General features: G+C 34.4%; 3 protein-coding genes across 3 annotated transcripts; 2 read left to right on the forward strand and 1 right to left on the reverse strand.

The window, feature by feature from the left end:
• Positions 1 to 851: 851 nt before the first annotated feature.
• Positions 852 to 4,104, reverse strand: LOC133812574 (uncharacterized). Its single transcript, XM_062246352.1, has 3 exons — positions 3,291 to 4,104; positions 1,962 to 3,192; positions 852 to 1,767 (listed from the first exon to the last, which is right to left on the reverse strand). Exons 1-3 carry the CDS (start codon positions 4,102 to 4,104, stop codon positions 852 to 854), a joined length of 2,961 nt encoding a protein of 986 aa, XP_062102336.1.
• Positions 4,105 to 13,945: 9,841 nt separating this feature from the next.
• LOC133822229 (short-chain dehydrogenase reductase 3b-like) lies at positions 13,946 to 15,320 on the forward strand. The gene is made up of 2 exons (XM_062254534.1): positions 13,946 to 14,068; positions 14,163 to 15,320. The coding sequence occupies exons 1-2, from the start codon at positions 14,055 to 14,057 to the stop codon at positions 14,938 to 14,940; spliced, it is 792 nt and encodes a 263-aa protein (XP_062110518.1). The 5' UTR covers positions 13,946 to 14,054; the 3' UTR covers positions 14,941 to 15,320.
• A 2,114-nt stretch (positions 15,321 to 17,434) lies between these two features.
• On the forward strand, positions 17,435 to 20,801 carry LOC133790620 (uncharacterized). Its single transcript, XM_062228318.1, has 8 exons — positions 17,435 to 17,874; positions 18,574 to 18,607; positions 18,694 to 18,873; positions 18,981 to 19,070; positions 19,890 to 19,955; positions 20,059 to 20,150; positions 20,232 to 20,279; positions 20,512 to 20,801. Exons 1-8 carry the CDS (start codon positions 17,528 to 17,530, stop codon positions 20,648 to 20,650), a joined length of 996 nt encoding a protein of 331 aa, XP_062084302.1. The 5' UTR covers positions 17,435 to 17,527; the 3' UTR covers positions 20,651 to 20,801.
• Positions 20,802 to 20,961: the final 160 nt, after the last annotated feature.

The following is a 20,961-nucleotide window of genomic DNA, read 5'->3' on the forward strand; positions in this document are numbered from 1 at the left end:
AATGTTTTAACAGGCCATGGATAATGAAGAATGGAAACTGTGGTACAATGCCATGAATGAAGAAATGAATTCTATGAAGAGCAACAAAGTCTGGGATCTTGTTGAGATTCCTAATGGGGCGAGGGCCATTGGGTGTAAATGGGTCTTCAAAAGAAAGAAAGACTCATTAGGCAACATTGAGAGACATAAAGCAAGACTCGTTGCTAAGGGATTCACCTAAAAAGAAGGATTTTATTATACGGAGACCTTTTCCCCTGTTTCTAAGAAAGATTCCCTCAGAGTAATCTTGACATTAGTTGCTCATTTCCATTTAGAGCTACAACAAATGTATGTGAAAACTGCTTTCCTGAATGGTGACCTAGAGGATGAGGTATACATGAAATAACCAGAAGGATTCTCCTTAACTGATGGTGAACATTTGGTATGTAAGCTTAAGAAGTCCATCTATGGATTAAAACAAGCATCCCGCCAATGGTATTTCAAATTCCATGATGTCATCTCTTCCTTTGGATTTGAAGAGAATGTCATGAATCAATGTATATACCAGAAGGTCAGTGGGAGTAAGATTTGTTCTCTTGTTTTATATGTGAACGATATTCTACTTGCAACCAATGATAAAAGCTTTCTCCATAAAGTGAAACAATTCCTCTCAAAGAATTTTGAGATGAAGGATATGGGTGATGCATCTTATGTCATTGGCATTAAGATCCATCGAGATAGACATCAAGGTATCTTAGGTTTATCTTTTTTTTTTTTTTTTTTTTTGATGAATAAGAATCAATGTATTGCTCAACTGCCAAAGATTACAACCAACCAATTACAACACCAACCCAATCCGAACACAAATACAACTAATTTGTACTGATCTTAGTGACCCATTCTCTATCTATGGTTTGAGCCTTTTTTGGCATTACAAGAGTGATCCTAACCTGACTTTCCCTAACTACTCTTTGAACAGTATTATCTACATGCCATAATTTTTTGTTCCAGTACACATCATTTCGGACTCTCCATATGTGATATACAAGAGCTTCAAGAGCAGCATACATAATGTTCTTCCGAATAATACTCATCCTCTTTGCTTTATGGATCCAACGAATTAAGTGCAGCAGATTCAAAGAGGCCGAATTCCAACCCATCCCCTGCTTAAGTTTCTGCAAACAAGCACTACTATAATGACAGTGAAAAAAAAGATGACCAATGCTCTCATTATCACCTCCACATAATAGACAAGAGTGATCCACTAGAGGTTTAAACTTGTGCAACTGATCTCTAGTACGAAGTCTCTGCAACATAACCAGCCAAATCACAAATCTATGCTTCGGAATGCTCAGTCTATCCCAAACAATTTTGCTCCAGCTAACAGCAAGAGGTTGCTCAAACAGTAAGTCATGGCCAGCTTTAATGCTATACCTCAAAGCTGCAAAATAAGACAGATCAACCTTGGCTTTGAAAGCATCTTTGACAGCAACTAACCTCTTCCAATACCAGCTACAATCCATTGGCAGCTGGTAATCCCACCAATTTTTGTCCATCAAGTAGACACTATTAATCCATTTCACAAACAGGTTGTCTTTTTTGGTGGCAATTGCCCAAACGTATTTCCCCATTGCAGCCATATTCCAATCAAGAACCTTCCTAAAGCCTAAACCCCCAGCTTTCTTAGGAAAACAAACATGATGCCAAGCCACTAAACCCGGGCCATTACTGTCAGCTAAACCCTTCCAAATAAAAGCCCTGCAAATAGCCTCAACATCCCTTAATAATCTTTTAGGAAGAATCATTATTTGGGCTCAATAAGAGTGAATGGTAATAAAAACAGAGTTGATTAAAGTAGCTCTTCCCATATATGACAAGTTCCTCGTGCTCCAAACTTTGATCCGAGCAACCATTTTCTCAAGGATACCATTACAATCAGCTGCTGAATTTTTTTTTTTGAGCAAACAGGAATACCAAGATACCTGAACGGAAGATGAGCTCTAGTAAACCCTGACATTTCAAACACTCGGGTAACCTCAGCCTCCTTCATGCCACCACAATAAACAGTCGATTTTTCTTCATTAGGCAGCAAACCAGAAGTCAAGGAAAAGAGCTTCAGGCCCTTCAATAACAACAAAATGGACAGGAAGTCTCCATGGCAGAATAACAATAAATCATCCGCAAAACACATATGATTCAATTTTAAAGTACCACATCTGTCATGGTATTTAAAACCTTGCCGAGAACCCACATCTCTCATTATTCTAGACAAATACTCCATGCCAAGAACAAATAAGAGAGGAGACATCGGATCACCTTGTCTCAAACCCCTCTTGGACTCAAAGAAACCATGCATTTCACCATTAAGTAATAAAGAAAACCTGGGGGTTTTGATACACACCATAATGAGATTAATGAACTTCCAAGGAAAGTGAAAAGCAACAAGCATTTCTTCAATAAATCCCCATTCAATAGTGTCATAATCTTTCCTCAAATCAATTTTAATCATACAACTCGGTTTGCAATTCTTCCTTCCATAATGCCTAACAATGTCTTGACAGACCATAATATTATAAGCTATATATCTCCCATGAACGAACCCACCTTGGTTTTCAGCTATTAATTTAGGGAGGATTTGCCTTAACCGCGAGCATATAATTTTGGTAGCTGCCTTATATATCACATTACAACAAGAAATTGGTCTGAAGTCTTGGACACTATTCGGACACTTGACTTTAGGAATAAGTGTAATAGTTGTTGTATTGAACTCTTTAAGAAGCATCCCAGTGTTTAGAAAATTAATCACAGCAGTGCCAACCTCTTCTCTCACCAGATCCCAGTTATCATGATAGAAAGAACTCCCAAACCCGTCCGGGCCAGGAGCCTTCATCCCTGGTATGGCAAAAATGGCATCTTTAACCTCTTGAACGGAGAAAGGTTTCTGAAGAACTTGCTTGTGCTCCTCTGAAAGTAAAGGACTTGCAGCCACCACTAATTGAAAAACCTTCCTTCTGTTGCTCATTGAGGTCCCTAATAAGTGCTGATAATAGCTCAGAAAATCTAGTTGAATATCCTCTGGTTTATCCATCCAAATACCACTCTCATTTCGGATCAAGTTAATTCTATTACAGGCTCTCCAGGCTTTCAAAGAAGCATGGAATATAGCAGTATTCTCATCTCCATTTTGAACCCAATTAATTTTTGCCTTTTGAGCTAAAAAAAATTGTGAGCTTTTTGATAATGAGAATATTTATCTCGGGCCATTTGCTCTTGTTCCATTAAATCAGTATTCCAAGGATCCGTGTTCAGACCTTCCTGAATAGCTAGCATCTCTTGCTTAGCTTGCATTTCAGCCTTGTGAATCTCATTAAATCCCTCCCTGTTAATAGTTCTAAACACACTCTTAAGCCTCTTCAATCTTCCCACCAACTGATACATAGGAGTATCTGCAATGGGGGTCTGCCAGCTTTGCCGAACCACAGCCTTATAATTCTGAGCTGTTTTCCACATGCTGAAATATCTAAAAGGCTTCTTCCCTGTAATAACATCTTGATAGAACGAGATCAAAATAGGACAGTGATCAAATTCCCCTTCCGGAAGGAAGACAACATCTGAATTAAAAAAAGAGTCTGTCCATTTCGAGTTCACCAAAGCACGATCAATCTTAGAGAAAATTCTCTCTTCAGGCTTCTGCTTATTATTCCAAGTGAAAAAGCACCCTGAAAATTTAAGGTCCTCCATTTGACAATGAGTCACACACTCCTTGAAACTGTCGGAAGGCTTCTTGTGATTCCTTCGACCAGCTCTTTCATCATAGTTCAAAATCTCATTAAAATCTACTACAATCATCCACAACTCCTCAATACTAGTCTTGAGATCTTTTAAATCTTGCCACAGAACTTCTCTTCCCCCAACTTCATTAAACCCATAAACAAAAGTAATGTGAAATTTCCTTGAGTTCTGACTTGTTTGAGCAATACAATGAATCAGTTGACTTGTACATATCCTAATATCTATAGAATATATACAAGGATTCCAAGCAACTATTATTCTCCCTTTATCTAACCAAGGATTATTATTAGTAAAGCACCAACCAGGAAACAAATTCATATAAAGATCACCCATACTTTTATTCTTAACTTTGGTTTCAAGCAGACTAACCAGACCAACCTTTTTTGAGTGAATCAGTTGCCTGATTTCCTTATGCTTGTGCTGGATGTTAATCCCTTGAACATTCCAAACAAGAATTCTATCCATTTGATGTAGAGGGACCTCCCCCCTCTCCAGTGTTAACCATCTCCTGCTCATTCTTCTCCACTTGAAAATCCAGAATGGCAAACTGATTGTTCACCTTTGTTTCTATCACAGGCTGTTGCTGCACTTTCTTACCTTTTCCCACCATCTGGAAACCATCCTCATCAAGTACTAGTTCCACTGATTTTTCCCCTGTTTTATCTTTTGGGACCCAGGTCTTCTTTGTTTGAACTGTGTTCCTACACACGTTAGTTCCATGCCCCATACCCGAACAGTTCTTGCATATAAGAGGGATCCATTCATACTTTACATCCAATTCAATATCATGATCAAATTCAACAGTAAATGAGATTTTGGGGGGGAAATCTTGAGCAAGACTCACCTCAATCAATATTCGTGGGTACAATAGTCTGTCTCTATGCTTGGTAATATCATCAACTTGAATTGGTTTCCCAATCTGGCCAACTATCTTGAATAGTGATGACTCTCCCCAGTATTTAATATCAAGTCCCCTCACTTGAATCCACGTAGGAACTGAATCCACATTCTCTTTGGTAAAATCCTCAATCGAATTCCATGGTTTCATGATGAAGGGTTTCTTGTCAAAGAAAATGAAACCCCCATTCAAAACTTTGTCTCTCTGTTCTAGATTCTGAAACCGTATAATGAACATTCCATGGGAGAGCATACCCACCTTAACCACATCATCTTTCCACATTCTTCTCACAAACCCATCGAGCACATTCAGGGGTGGATTGGCGCCAGCAACATACCCCACAATTGAAGGTTTCCAGTAATTCACTTCTTCCTCAATATCAGCCTGAACAATTTTTACCTTCTTCTTGCCCTGATTTGTAGATTCCTCTAACTTCGATGGTGATTCAAACACACGATCTAGATTCCTTACAATGCAGATCGTAAGATAGGCGGAGTCATCTTCTTCCCCATATCCACATCATGAGTATCCTGTTAGCAATACTCAACCAATCTGAGAAATTCTCTCTGTCTGCTAAGAATCTCCTCCGATTCTTGAACTGTATATTCTATCCCCAAAAACTGATCCTCCTTCTTTTCCTCTTCTTGCACTTCCAACTCGGAGATCCCTAGAATGGCATCCATGGATCTTGTTTTGATTACTCGATCCGAAGACGAAGGACCTTTCTTCTTATTATTCCTCTTCCCCTTAGCTTTCCCTGAAATCTTTGTTCCTTTAGCCATGGCCGCCGGTGTCTCCACCGAGAGAAAAAAAAGTTTCGAAAAAAGCTCAATTCTTTTTCTAATTATACTTCATGGTTTACTTTTGTGTTCTTAGGTTTATCTTAAGAAGCCTACATCAACAAAGTTTTAGAGAGATTTCGGATGAAGGATTGTTCACCAAGTGTTGCTCCCATTGTTATGGGTGATAAATTAAATTTGAGCCAGAGTCCGAAGAATGATTTTGAAATGGAAGAAATGAAGAAAATCCCATATGCTTCTGCTGTTGGAAGCTTAATGTACGCTCAAGTGTGCACAAGACCTGACATTACATTTGCTGTCAGAATGTTAGGAAGATACCAAAGTAACCCGGGATTAGATGGAGAGCTGCGAAGAAAGTGATGAGATCCCTCCAAGGTACTAAGGATTACAAATCGATGTTCAGACAAACTGACAATCTGAAAGTAGTTGGCTACTCAGATTCAGACTTTGTTGGTTGTGTTGACTCATGTAAATCAACCTCTGGTTACGTGTTTATGTTTGCCGGTGGAGCTGTGTCATGGAGGAGTACCAAACAGACATTGACTGCTACTTCTTCTATGGAGGCCGAGTTCATTTCCTGTTTTGAGGCTACATCGCATGGTGTATGGCTAAAGAGTTTTATTTCAAGCCTTAGAGTTGTAGATTCTAATTCTAGGCAATTGAAAATGTTTTGTGACAATTTAGCTACTATATTAATGGCTAAGAACAACAAAAGTGGTAGTCGAAGCAAGCACATCGACATTAAGTACTTATCTGTTAGAGAACGTGTTAAAGAAAATAAAGTGGTCATTCAACACATAAGTACTGAATTGATGATACCTGATCATTTGATTAAAGGCTTGCCTCCTCATAAATTCAAGGATCATGTGGTGAACATGGGACTTGGTTCCCTTATGTAGTTTTTATTGTACAACTGAAGTTATTATCAATGAAACTCTTACACTACTACAAAATTGGGCTTTCCCGACACCCAACCACGACAGTCAACTCTGTTGACTGTCGTAATTGCTTAGCGGGACTCTACGCCGACAGTTAAAAACTGTAGGCATAAAGACCAACGCCGACAGCTAATAACTGTCACTGTTGCTTTTGACTGTCGCTATTGACCCCAACGCCGACAGTTAATTCGAGAGCAATGCCGACAGTTAAAATGTGTCGATATTGACACCAACGCCGACAGTTGATTCGAGACCAATGTCGACAGTTAAAATGTGTCGCTATTGACCCCAACGCCGACAGTTAATTCGAGACCAATGCCGACAGTTATAAAATGTCGCCAAAATTCAAATAAAAAATTTAAAAATATAATTAATGAAAAATAAAATTTTAAAAATAAAATAAATTATGTAAATATGTATTTATTAAAAACTTTTAAAACTAGATTTTTTTTTTGTTTCTAAATTTGTCGTATTATTAACTTTTGTATTTATAATAATTTTTATATCAAATTTTAAATTAATTATGATATTAAGAGTAACAATACTTTAATTTAATTTAACTATTATTATTTAACGTATTTATAAAATTAGAATTAGTTACATTAAAATTTAGAAATAGAGAATAAATTGAATTTAAAGAGTTTTACTTTAAGAGAGAAGCCTTCGCGCGAAAACAAAAAGAAAAACCCCAATTTTTTTGGTTTTCCCTCTTATATTTTTCCTCTGTCGAAGACCCATACCCCAAATGACCCCGTACCCCTCTTTCTCCTCTCAGACCCCGTACCCCTCTCTCTCCTCTCAGACCCCAAACCTCAAACCCCAAACCCCGAACCTCTAACCTTTGTAAGTCTCCCTCTCTCTTCTCTCAGACCTCAAACCCCAAACCGCAAATGACTGAACCCCAAACCTCTGTAAGTCTCCCTCTCTCTCCATCATAGGCGGCGTCCCCACCTCTCCGATCATCGTAGGCGGCAGGTATATATATTTGCTTTTTTTATTTTTAATATTGTTAACTTAATTTATATATATATATTCATTTCTAAGCTCTTGGCTGTGATTCTAAAAAAGGGTCCTAGTTTTTAGGCGGCAGGTCTAGTTTTTAGGCTCATGAGGTCTCTAGGATTTTTCCCATGGTTGGTGTAGTGGATTCAAGGCTTACTTTGCTGCTCCCAATTGATTAGTGTAGTGTTTTGACAACTGAATTGATTTGGGTTCTAGACCAAGTTAGGTTTGTTAATAATTTTGGCCTTGGAAGCAAGGATGCTAGTTACATTTTTTGTTTTAGTTTTGTTCTTTATGAGTTTTGGTTTGGTCACTGCACTGATGATGACTTATCCTAGTTCTGTGATCAAGAGAAGTGGCATCCTGATAATCTTAAAATTTAAGTCTAAAACGTTTAAGAGCCTCATTAGAAACATCAACTAAAAATAAAATCAGTGTATGTTGTTTGTTTATTTTGAGTCCTGTTTTGTGCCTATTTTTATTGTTAATCTCTGTTTTATGTCTTTTGTTCTGTTTTGTGCCTATATTTATGTTTTGCTGCTTATTTTACCAGCTGACCAGAGTGAGTTGGAAAGAACATAAGCAAGAATAAGTGTTGCTGCTTCCTTAAATTTCCCAGCCTTCTCAAGAAAATCTACCACAACTAGTATATCTCCTCTGAGGTATTGTGTTGGTAAGAGTAATAAATTAAACTTAATAAAATAAGTTGTTGTTGGTGCTGTTGTTGTTGTGTCTTGTGGAGTCTATTTGTACAGAGAAAAAAGCATAGATAGGTCTATGGTCTGAGAACTTTGACTCCTCTTCCATGCCACATTTGTTTCATTCCTTCAGTTAGTAGCTTTTATAAAAATAGAAAGAAAAAACTATTTTTCTAAACACCCACATATATATAGTCTTATCAATACAACCCTTAATGCGTTAATGCACATGCTTAGTACTCCACTATTACTAGTACTCTTGTAATGAAAATGTCGGGTTCTTCTGTTACTTTTATTTATTTAGTCAATGATAGTTTTCACATGCACTGTTATCAATTGCATAATATTAATTTGGTCTATACATATATCTCATGTGTACAAAGAATATTATTGAAAATAACTACACTCAATAGTAAGTGGTGAGTATAGGTGGCAAGCATCAACTAGACTAGGTAATATCCTTCAGCATTTGCGCTCATTTGTGCTCATTCAACTTGGACTGACTTACATTTTTCCATAAAAAAAAAGCAGTAAAATTGAAGTATAATAATGAATTTGTTTACCTTGAGATCATTTTTTTTAAAGAAATTTCTTTACTTTAAATCGAACTTCTTATACCAAGAAAACTTTTTTTTCCCATTCTGTATGAATCAATTTTTTGTTGTATTAGATTAAATACTAGTTTTAAGAACTTGATTGGGTCTGTAATTAAAGGCATGAAGATGGTAATTCTTGCACGAACTTTGACAAAAAAAAAACTTGGAATTTTTTTTTTACAAAGATTAAGTATTTTACAATTGGTTTAAAATGGGTCATTGCATGTTGTTGTGGCTGTTCAATCTTCAGCATTGTGTATTCTTATATAGTTATATGAAGTATGGACCATTATCATATCTTTGCATTTTGAAAATAGCATAAACTAAGTTATGATGTAGTTTTCTATGTATTTTAGGTGGACAAGCTAAGCATTTGACTCAACCCAAGGCTGAGAGGAAAGAGTAAGATGAGCATTTGGTTTTTCTCTTCTTTGCATTATTATTTAATTATTTAATTCAGATTTGACTCACTTTCATTATATTATAACATTGTAAATGTGTATGTGCTGAGACAGACTTCAAAGAAACTTTTTTTGCAACAGTTTGCAAGAGGTATGCCTCTAACTTTTATTTTAATACTATGCAAATGTTAGAGGAGTTTGAATATCTTAAATATTCATCCATAGTGAAGTAGGTTCTGAGATTGTTACTGTATGCTGCGGTGATAACGGAAGGTTGAAAACTTGTGTGTTTTAGTGAAGTAGGATCTGAGAAATTTGTGTGCTGTGAAGATAAGAAAGAAAACTTGTGTGTTGTTTGAATTGATGTAGACTTGTCTATGATCATCTTATAATTGAATTGTGTTTGTTTGATTGGTTTGATTATAACATATACTTGTATGAATGTACATATTGCGTGTTCGCATATGCATATAGCATAACCTTTTGTATTTCTTGTTTTGTATATGTTAGTTTTCTTCTTGTCCCTTGTCTAATGTCTTTGGTGAGGTGATTTATAACATTGAGCATCACTTTTGGTTTTTGTGATCACATTTAGGTTCAATAGTATAGAGTGCTATACAAAAGTTTGACGTTATTAGCATATTGGTTGATAATTCATGATTTCTATTTTTGCACCAGAACTACTATCTCAATTTGTGTTTATTTTAATTGAAGCATAGCTATATGTTTCATTGTAGTCTAATAGTTTGATCATTTTCTTACTTAAATAATATCTAAGTTATTTTTTTTCTTCCAAACTGTGATGTTTTTCACCATGTTCGATGGCCTTAGCTGAAACAATGTATTCTTTAAACAATTGAAAATTTTCTAAAATATCAATTGGTGAGATTTGGGTTCAATCAATTGAGACATAAGATATATATTTATATATTTACTCGATGATTTCCTTTTCTGCACTAGAACTACTATCTCAATTTGTGTTTATTTTAATTGAAGCATAGCTTTGTGTTTCATTGTATTCTAATAGTTTGATCATTTACTTATTTAAATAATATCTAAGTTATTTGTTTTCTTCCAAACTGTGATTGTTTTTACCATGTTCGATGGCTTTAGCTGAAACAATGTATTCTTTAAACAATTGAAATTTTTCTAAAAAAATCAATTGGTGAGTTTTGGATTCAATCAATTGAGACATAGGATATATATTTATATATTTACTCGATGATTTCCTTTTCTGCACCAAAACTACTATCTCAATTTGTGTTTATTTTAATTGAAGCATGGCTTTGTGTTTCATTGTAGTCTAATAGTTTGATCATTTTCTTACTTAAATAATATCTAAGTTATTTTTTTCATCCAAATTGTGATTGTTTTTACCATGTTCGATGGCCTTAGTTGAAACAATGTATTCTTTAAATAATTGAAAATTTTCTAAAATGGATTGATTATCACTTTGTTAAAAATGCTGCGCTTGCATAGAATTCATAATTATATGGCTATTTATTAAAAGAAATATATATGCTTGACCAAAAGAAATTATGGTTTTCTATTTTGCGTAGACTTTCAAATGTGAATTAGATTTATAAATTTAGATTAGGCTTATTCACAACTCGTTGTGTTACTTTAACAAATTTGTCTGGTATGCTCGTTGTGTTACTTTAATAACTTTAACAAATGTCACCTGGTATGCTTGTGTTACATATTAATGATCTATTATATTTATGTTCTTGGTGCTCTTATTTACAACTATATTAACTTTTCTTTTCTTGCTAAGTACTATGGACTTAGAATCTTATGCATATTACTCACACAGTGCATGTCTTTATATGTGTGTATATATGTATATTAATTTCTCGATGTTTATTGTATATTTGCTATTGTGCTATGAATGATTGGTAATTTGGTTTATTAATGTCTATGTGATTTCATAAACTAACTAGCTTGAGCACTTTTAAATTGAGCATGACAGGTATGCATTCCTTAGTTTAAAGAATTAAGACTAACTATTTAAGCCATAAGGCTATCTAGTTTGATAAGAAAATACAACTTTTATATAAATTATTTTTGTGACTAAAAACCACAATCATCCTTTTTATTTCTTCTGCAACCTCAAGTTCTCTATTTATTTTAGTTTTGGTTTAACTTTAATGGTGTTTATTCAATATTGTAGGCTAAAACTCTACTTGGATATTTAAGAGAACCAAGATAATTATATAAGAGAACCAAGGCAACACGAAATTCTTCTTCAAGTTGTTGGGTATTATTTTCTTTCTTGCTTGTAAGAATTATGTACAGTGAGGATTTGATGTATTATTTACGTCGAGAATAATGAATTGTTATTGAGAATTATAATTAATTTTCATCGAGACTTATTTAGTCTCATGGGGATTTGATGTATTATTTACATTTCAATTGTATGAATAAATGTTGTATGTATATGAATTTTTATTATGATAAATATAATTTTTTTTACAAGTTATGGTAGTAATAATTAATTATGTGAGTAATTTTTTTATTTAAATTTATATCAAATTTCACTTGTTAAAAATATAATTAAAAGTTTTAAAAAATATATATCGAAAAATTATTATATATATAAATTCAATGTTATGGCGACACCTATTAACTGTCGGTGTTGCTAGCAACGACGACACTTACTAACTGTCGGCGTTGCTAGCAATGACGACACATATTAACTGTCGGCGTTGTCAGCAATGACGACACGTATTAACTGTCGGCATTGCCAGCAATGGCGACACGTATTAACTGTCGGCGTAGCGAGCAATGACGACACCTATTAACTGTCGGTGTAGCCAGCAACGACGACACTTATTAACTGTCGGCGTAGCTACCCCTACGCCGGCATAGGCAAATACGACAATTAGTCGACTGTCGTCATTGCTCAATAGCGACAGTTAAAAAATGTCGGGAAAACCCATTTTTGTAGTAGTGTTATTTTGATGTTTTCTCATATTTATGCACATTTTAATTTTATTTGAGAAAAAATTATATTCATAGGACATGAATAAACATAGGGTTCATTCATTAAGTTGCATCACCACATAAATTTTATTGTGAAGTAATAAATACATTGTAATACATGGAAGATAATACTCGTCATAAAAGATGACCTATCACTATGATTCGTGTGTTTGTTGCCTAACAAGAATAATCATTGGGCTTAAGTGGTACTTTAGTTTAAATGCATACCAAATGGGAGAATGTTAGAATATATTATTATATTAATTAGAATTATCAAAAACCATTAATTCTAATTGATTATGAATAAAGTCAATATTGAGATTAATTGGCAGATATTCTCAATATGATCAGTATTTAAGGTAGTTACTCAATATTAAGTTACTCAATATTTCATATCTCATTGAATGTCAAATATTCTGACATTATAATTTTAGCAGAAACCTTGATGGAAGGTGTCACTTATATAAATATAGGGTTCTGGTCCCAAACTTATTGTTCATTCTCATTCTCCATCTAAAGAGCTGGTGAGAGCTTGGAAGTCCATTACCCTTGCTAATTCTCTTTTATTTTCTTTTGCAGATCTAAAGACTTTAGATCAAGATTATCAAATCAATAGCTAGATATATAACTTATCGATCTCCTTTAGGCATCTGATGTTACAATATTCTAAGTCTCCATGGCTGTTTTCATTCCTAGTAAGCAGATACAATTCAATGGGAAGGTCCCAATATATGTGGGTCCCCTTCTTTCTAATATGCATAATACACATCTCATTTCAGCCAAAATAGAAGGGTAGTCTTGATTTTACCTCAACTCGTTAGTCATGACCTCTTCATATGGATGTGTGTAAAGCATTAAACCATTAATTATTCACATAGAAAAATGGCAAAACTTCTATACGTAGGAATATTTTGTAGAACAGTATTAAGCTCAAATTTGTGGAAGCTTTCCAGCATTGGAGACTTGACCAAATGCTGCTCGAGCACCGCAGCCTATAGAGCCTATGTAGCTATGAATCAAGGACTATATGATAATGTATGGGCATCGGATCCTGCGCTCACTTATTCATAAACACTATGCTACCAAGCAACAAACCCAACTGCTTTTTTCACTTTTCTTTTTGGAGAAAGTTGAAAAGATTGGAAGGTGCTTGATTTATTAATCAATAATAAACACACTGTTTTTGTAAGTTGCTTAAGCTGTTAAATTAATTAATCACTATTCAATCATCAAATTTTAATTAATTAAAATTTAATATATTTTCATGGTCAAAGACTCTAAAACCTTTGAGGAGGTGCCATGGTGACCACGTGAAGATTTGCTGAATCAATTAAAGTATATGCATAGTTGCGCAAAGACCTTAATAAAGAAAGATAAAAACAAAATCTGAATTTCTTTCTTTTGTTTCTGAAAAAAAAAAAGAAATTAAATTTTCATACGGGCCAGGCCATAGAACATAGTATTTTTTAATCACTTTTCAGAATAGTTTTTTTTAAAAAAATTATTATTTAAAATGATTTGCAATATAGCTTTTAGATGTATTTGATATCTTGTCGAAAATTCTCCACACCTTGTCAAGAAGTCATTTTGCAAAACATATTTAGTAAGATGAACATTACAAAAATGTCTATAACATATGGATATATCCATAATAATAAGAATATATATGCAACAAAGATAAAGTTTCCGGCGAGGCCAGCCTTTGGAAGAAAGATTTAAAAGCAAGCCACGTATAGAAATTAACATTACACATCTATAACGTTAAAAATAAAATTCTCTTCACATGTAGAACCTTAGAAAAGGTATTACTATATAACTATATAACAATAATAACTATCTCTATATATAATGATAACCACCATAACATAAGGTACTATAAAACAGCTAGCAGATCCAAGGAAGGACCTTATTATTCTGAAGTTAATTTGAGAATTTGGCCTTATCTCATCAAACTCTCATCAAGAGAAAATGTCCAATTCAAGGTGAGCCTTTTCTTTTAGATCTATCTAAACATCAACCATTTTTTTTCTTCTTTGATGTGTAGTGAATATAGTAATCTTCATGATCAAATTTCAGGTTGAAGGGAAAAGTGGCTATTGTGACGGGTGCAGCCAGTGGTATAGGCGAAGAAACGACCAGACTATTTGTGGCCAATGGAGCTTTCGTGGTGGCGGTTGATGTCCAAGACGAGCTAGGCCATCAGGTGGTTCAATCCATAGACTCCGAGAGAGTGAGCTATCACCACTGCGACGTAAGAGACGAGAAGCAAGTCGAAGCCACAGTGAACTACGCCTTAGAAAAGTATGGCAGCCTCGATGTTTTGTTCAGCAACGCCGGTATAATAGGCCCTCTGACTACATTTCTGGACCTTGACATTGACGCCTACGACAACACAATGGCCACCAACGTACGCGGCGTTGCAGCCACGTTTAAGCACGCGGCTCGGGCCATGGTCGCCCGTAACATCCGCGGGTCGCTCATATGCACCAGCAGCGTGTCTGCGTCGCTCGGTGGAACAGGGCCGCACGCGTACACGATCTCGAAGCATGCGCTGGTGGGGTTGGTCAGAACGGCTTGTAGTGAGCTTGGAGCTTATGGGATTAGAGTGAACAGTGTATCGCCTTTCGGAGTGGGAACACCTCTGGCCTGTAAAGCTTTCCATCTTGAGCCCCATGAAGTTGAGGCTAATAGCTCGGCGGTGGCGAACTTGAAGGGCATAACTTTGAAGACAAGGCACATAGCAGAGGCTGTTCTGTATCTTGCTTCTGATGAATCAGCCTATGTGAGTGGACACAACTTGGTTATCGATGGAGGGTTCACTGTGGTTGCTCAAAGTTACTCGACTGTTGTCTGAGACTGCGGCTTTGTTAAAGGTTATAGAGCTTACAGCCAAGGAGCCAAGGAGCCCATCTTTTTTTGTGTGGTTTGTTTTGGCATTTGTCTTGTTTTGTTTTTTTTAAATTAAAAAAAAGTCAAACATTGTTACCTGCAGTCGCCATGTGCATTTTCCTTGTAATCTGCATGAGTGTTATCATATTTGTTTATGTTTTAAATCTTATGAAAGTGAAGCCATCACCGTCTTGTCTGCCTGACTAGATAGTCATTCCTTTTTTTAATTTTCTTATGACTTAAAAGAGATCTGAAAACCCCAAAATCGAGGTTAATAAATGCAGTATCTGTGTATTTGTCTAAGAACGATTTATATTGTAATTAGCACCCGGAACAGAACTGAACTATTCTTATTGCCACTTTTGTCAATATCAATTTATACCTATATTGGATGGATCATGAACAAGAGTCTGTAGTAATTAAAGGCAGGATGCTGAACAGTAGTTTCTTCCTCTACTTGTTAGAAACACAAGAGAAAAACGGATGAAACAAGAAAAACACTAGATGGGAAGAGAGAGCTCAAGTAGAAATCAAGATTGAGTATTGAGAAAGGTTGTGAGCGTTACATTTGAGGAACTGTATTGAGAAGCACAATTATTGGGAAAATGCTTACTGAGGGACTGAGATGAAAACACCTTGAGATTGAGTGTTAGATTCATGATTGTTCCAAGAATATAGAAAATTTATCCTCATTTCGTTGATTGAATAAAGAAGAGATAGTAATTTCTAAAACTAGATTAGGTTCAAGATCACATTGATCTTGTTCTCAACCATTATATATAATTGTATCAATTTATGCTTTTATATTTTTAGTTTTCTAACTGTTTTACTAATTTGTGTTTTAAGTTTCATCTTAGTTTCACTGAGATTCATCAGAGATTTTTGAACTATGAAATCTATCTTTGTTTCCTACATACGTAAATTTAACTAGGTTGACAATTATCGTGGTGATACGCCTCTAATGACATAATTTTTTTTTTCAGGGAATTTTCCATGTAGATGCAGTATTGCTTGGCCCGCATCAAACCTGTATTAGCATGCAATTATAATTAATGAATATTTGTATTTTACAAATTATAATTATTTTTTATTTGATAAATTTAGTCATATAAAATGTTAAATGGGACAAAAATAATATTTAAAAACTTGATGGATTTTTTTTCTTTCTAAAAATGCCCCCAAGGAAGAAAAAATAACACAAAGATAGGGATAGTACTATTTTATAAACCATTTTTTCCCTGTCTTGCTGCCATCTCTAATCACTGGTTTATACTAAATAAGTCAAACAAATGTTGCAAAATCTAAGAAAAATATTGTTTATAAATCTGTAATGGTGTGGCATATGTTGAAGTAATATCAAGTGACAAACATTAGTACTAAACATCTTATTACTTTATTATTAATATTATTTTTTATTTTCCTTTGCTAATTTTGTTTATTAGTATTTGTGCTGATCAAGTGGGCCGCAAACTGCGAGTATGTGAAGTTTGGGGTGAAGGAAAGCTTTACACATATACATTCAATATAAAAAAGATTAACATTGTAATTACTAATTAAATAGGGGAAGTTACATTGTTTTGGGCCTGCTCAATCCCAATGTTGTGTTATCACTCACTATATTCATGAATGTCCCACCACCTATTTTTTGGAACTCCAAAGCTTCATAATACTATATTTTAATCACTGAAAACAAAGTAAAAGGAAAAAAGAAAAAGAAAAAGAAAACTAGTACCATTTCGAATAAATATACGACTTCAAGAATCATCCCAAGTTTTAATTGGAATATTGTTCTTTCCTGCCACTAGGTATTTGTATATTTTTTCTTTCTTTCTTCAAAGAAAAATGCTCTTTAGTCCGAACTGATTAAGCAACCTGAGCCTAATGTTAAATGTCATTATATGTATTAAATATTGTGAATACATGTAATCAATTTTTCGATATAAGATCCATTAGAAAAATGCTACCCTAGCTACCTGTTCTGAACTCGTTCTCTACCCACTTACCTTTCTGTTTAACACTAATAGGGACTGTTAATTAAAAATGAGGACAAGGAGAAAGATAAGTGTTGGCATCGTTATTATTTTACAATGTTTCCTAAAATAATCAATGGGAAATTAAGCTGCTAATATGATATTTTTCAAGGAAAAAATCAAAATCCTCGTTCAACCATTAGCGATGACAAAATCAGTTATTCATTTTTCTTAGTTTTACAATGGAAACCATTTACTGATCTGCAACAGCCGCAGCGCCAATTCAACCTGAGAATGACGACCATTCGATTGAGTGTCAAATTTTCACATAAGCCACTAAGGTAAGGACACTTGTAAAAGCTTTATTAAAAAAACAATAATTGAATAAAAAGAAAGGCCAATTGACCAGACAGTCAAAACTACTAGTCCATATCAAACCATCAACCGAAACTCGTAGCTCCCGACCAAACAAAGTCCAATAAACACACCAAAACGATCCAAATCTCCGAATCTGAATTTAGAGACTTGGGTCCTTCTCCATCACCACTAAAGACTTGGAGTTCACGATAACAATAATTTGGTATGGGACTGCCGGTATGTTGGTATGACTTTGTCTGCTTTGGCATTGTAGCTATTTCCTTTTGCGGTGCCTTATGGGTAATTTGGAGAAGAGAAGGCTCGTCTTCGAGGCTCGAAGACAGCACCATGTACGACAACCTCCTAGTGGCTCGGCCCAATAGCGAGGTGGTGTTCGCGGGTGCATTGCCGAGGGGTCATATAGGGAGTTCCCAGTTATGGATCAGTTGTTGGAAAGGAGTGCACCCTGGTTGGCTCTTGCTCACTCGTTTTCTCTCCTTTCTGATCATGGCTGGGTTCTTGGGTTGGGACGTTGTTGTGTGGGATGCCACCATTTTTGTCTACTATACAGAGTAACTTCTTCTCTCACTCTTTGCTTAGATCATGCATATGTGTATTGTAATAAATATCACTGTGGCATTTTCAATTTCATGAGGCATACGAGTTCATCTGGTGTATGCATAGTATCTTACTTGTTTTGACACATAATGACTATACACTTCTGGTAATGTCGGTAGTGAGAAATCAGAATTTGCAATAAATAAAGTGGTCCGTACTCTTATAAATATATTAATGATTATATTTATATTCCATTGGAAACTCTTACTTTTGAACAGGATATTTAACCGTTCTTTTTTCACTATTATATTAGACAGATGTTAGTTTAAGTTATTGGGGGATGTACTATATTAGGATTAATGAAGTTTAACTGTAAAATCTAAGTGACAATAATAGAGTAGATTAATTATCATATATGTTTCCACCTCTATTTAATATGAAACTCTAATGTACTGTAAGGTTATTGTTTTTTCAACTGTCAATGAGTTATTGACTACTCTGTTTTTCATTTTAGTAATTGTAAAAAAAATAAAAAACTTGGGAAAGTGAGAAAATGACACACTAGTTAAATGGTGCCAAAAATACCAACACATTATTAAACTATGTTAAGAAGTGTACCTTATAATGTTTGAGATAGATTAATCATTATTGTCCTCATTTATTTATGATTTGTCAAAAGAAGTGGCATAGCCTAATATAAAATTTATTTGCAGGTGGACTTTTACATTAGTTATTATCTATTTTGCGGTATGTCAAACACTTTTAATTTAGTCATAATAATATTACTCCCTTTATCATATGTGCTCTAATAAATTTAAAAAATGTGTATGTAGTTAGGGAGCATTGTATCTGCGTATGGATGTTGGCTGTTATCAAACCAACCTGCTCAAAGTGATTTAGAAGAGAATACAAAAGAAATAAAGGGTGAAATGTTGCAATGTCACAACAAGGCTGAACAAGAGATTCACAAAAGAGCTGGGTTTTGGGGTTATCTAATGCAAATAGCTTTTCAGGTTAGTCCATTTGTTGGGACTCAATATTATTCTGTAACTATATATTTATATATAGTACAATATAAACCAGAGCTAATATTCCTTAACCTTATTATTACATGCAACAGACTTGTGCAGGTGCTGTTATTCTCACAGATATTGTGTTTTGGTGTATCATTCTTCCATTTGAATCAAATTCACATCTTGGACTAACTTTGGTGAGAGCTAAACCCTACACTTTAAGAACTAAATATATCTTTATAAACAGGGCAAGCCCTGAGATGAGGCTTTATACATATGTAGTATTTTTTTTAAATTATTATATATCAAATGATATATATTTTTTTATATTTGAAAGGTTTTTATTTTTATTTTTTGTAATATATAATATTAAGATATTAAACCCAAGAGATTAGATGAAAAAAGAAATATAAATAACCTGAATAAAAGCATAAAACACACAACAGCAAGATACTTGGTTTAGTAGAGAAAAGCAATGTGCTTTTGCTACTTACATCCAAGGCAAAGAAAGCTATAGATGAATTCACTATGAAATGAAAGAGATTACAGCTACCAAAATAATTAAGAAACCCTTTCTCACAACCCCAATTGTGTATAAAAAACAGTTTGAAGAAAAGAGTTACAAATCCTAACTAATCCCTCTTTCTCTCAAATCCTTCTAAATTACAAGTGCTTTCAAAATCAGAAATCTCACATTTTTCTTAGATTGTCTTCTTTCCCTATTGAACACATACATAGCCTCTAAACCCAGCCACATCACAAACAATGTTCCAACTGATTGGTTAATATAAATCCGGAAATATGTCAAGACAGACTAAAACAACTGTCGAAATATATGACTAAAGTCGAGACAAACTAAATTGATTACCAAGATACCTGCTTTTGTAGACCTTAATAATAAGAGGCATCATCACTCTCAATATATAACAATGATAAATTTGTAGCTTCTTGTTATGTTGTATTTCTTGTTAGTTAGCCATCCTCATATATTTGTCACTGATCTTTATAACTGGCAGTTGATGGGTTGCATGCATACTTTGAATGCATTTTTTCTTCTACTAGACACCGCACTGAATAGCCTAGTAAGTATCATTATTATGCAACACTCTCTCTTTTCTTATGTCTAGCTTTGTTAATCAGAGAATTATATATGCTATCTTATCTTATGTCTCTTTCTCTCTTCAGCCATTTCCTTGGTTTCGGCTGTCCTATTTTGTCCTTTGGAGTTGTGCGTATGTCATTTTCCAGTGGATCATCCATGCCTGTGGCTTTTCATGGTACCACCAAACTTAACTTATTTTTTTGTATCTTTTTTATTAACTACATGAAATATGCATATAATTTTTGGTGTCTTTCAGGTGGCCATATCCTTTTCTTGAGCTCGATACGCCATGGGCTCCTTTGTGGTAAACTCCATTTTCCATCTTTTTTCTTTGTATTTTTTTAATGTTATTTTGTAAAATGACAATCTTTTACAAATATTTACAAAATAATTATTGTGAATGTCAGTGTCCATAGTGCTATAAAAAATGTCATTCTTGCATAGTTTTATTTTGGCAAAAATCATGGTGTATTATTTATTTATTTATGTGGTGTGTGTATAAGGAATCTAAAGACAAATGTTTGTATATTGAACAGGTATTTTTGCTTGGCTTTGATTCACATACCTTGTTATGGGGTGTACGCACTGATTATAAAAGCCAAATATACAATTCTGCCAAGGCTGTTTCCCCGTGCTTTTATCATGAGGTCCCATTATTATCACTCTTCTCGTTGAGAACTATTCAAAAATGGGCTTTTCTTTTCTGTTTTGGTTTTGATGCTTGGGTTGTTTATACGAAGAAGGGTTAAATTTAGAAATGTGTTTCACAAGTCTAAATACGTTTGTTTTTACAGTTGAACCAATGCCATTAAGATTTATATTTTCAGTTGGTGTATGCATGCGCATATTAATATAGTTTAGTTATTTCATTGAATTTATATATTTACTTTGTTATACACCATTTTCATAAGCTCAAAACTTGTCAATATCAACTCATTATATATAGATTGTAATGTTTGTATCTTTTAGTGACAATGTCACACCAG

Source organism: Humulus lupulus, chromosome 1, assembly GCF_963169125.1.
Source record: "Humulus lupulus chromosome 1, drHumLupu1.1, whole genome shotgun sequence".
Classification (NCBI taxonomy): domain Eukaryota; kingdom Viridiplantae; phylum Streptophyta; class Magnoliopsida; order Rosales; family Cannabaceae; genus Humulus; species Humulus lupulus.

What these genes read in the sequence shown, in the direction of transcription:
- LOC133812574 (XM_062246352.1), bottom strand. Translation starts at nt 4,104, where the DNA reads ATGGGTGATCTTTATATGAATTTGTTTCCTGGTTGGTGCTTTACTAAT. An exon ending in GATGCTAGCTATTCAGGAAG is followed by an intron (nt 3,193 to 3,290) that starts GTCTGAACACGG and finishes AATTTTTTTTAG; the next exon opens with CTCAAAAGGCAAAAATTAAT. An exon ending in AGAGCTCATCTTCCGTTCAG is followed by an intron (nt 1,768 to 1,961) that starts GTATCTTGGTAT and finishes TCTTCCTAAAAG; the next exon opens with ATTATTAAGGGATGTTGAGG.
- LOC133790620 (XM_062228318.1), top strand. Translation starts at nt 17,528, where the DNA reads ATGGGACTGCCGGTATGTTGGTATGACTTTGTCTGCTTTGGCATTGTA. An exon ending in TAATGCAAATAGCTTTTCAG is followed by an intron (nt 18,874 to 18,980) that starts GTTAGTCCATTT and finishes TACATGCAACAG; the next exon opens with ACTTGTGCAGGTGCTGTTAT. An exon ending in ACACCGCACTGAATAGCCTA is followed by an intron (nt 19,956 to 20,058) that starts GTAAGTATCATT and finishes TTCTCTCTTCAG; the next exon opens with CCATTTCCTTGGTTTCGGCT.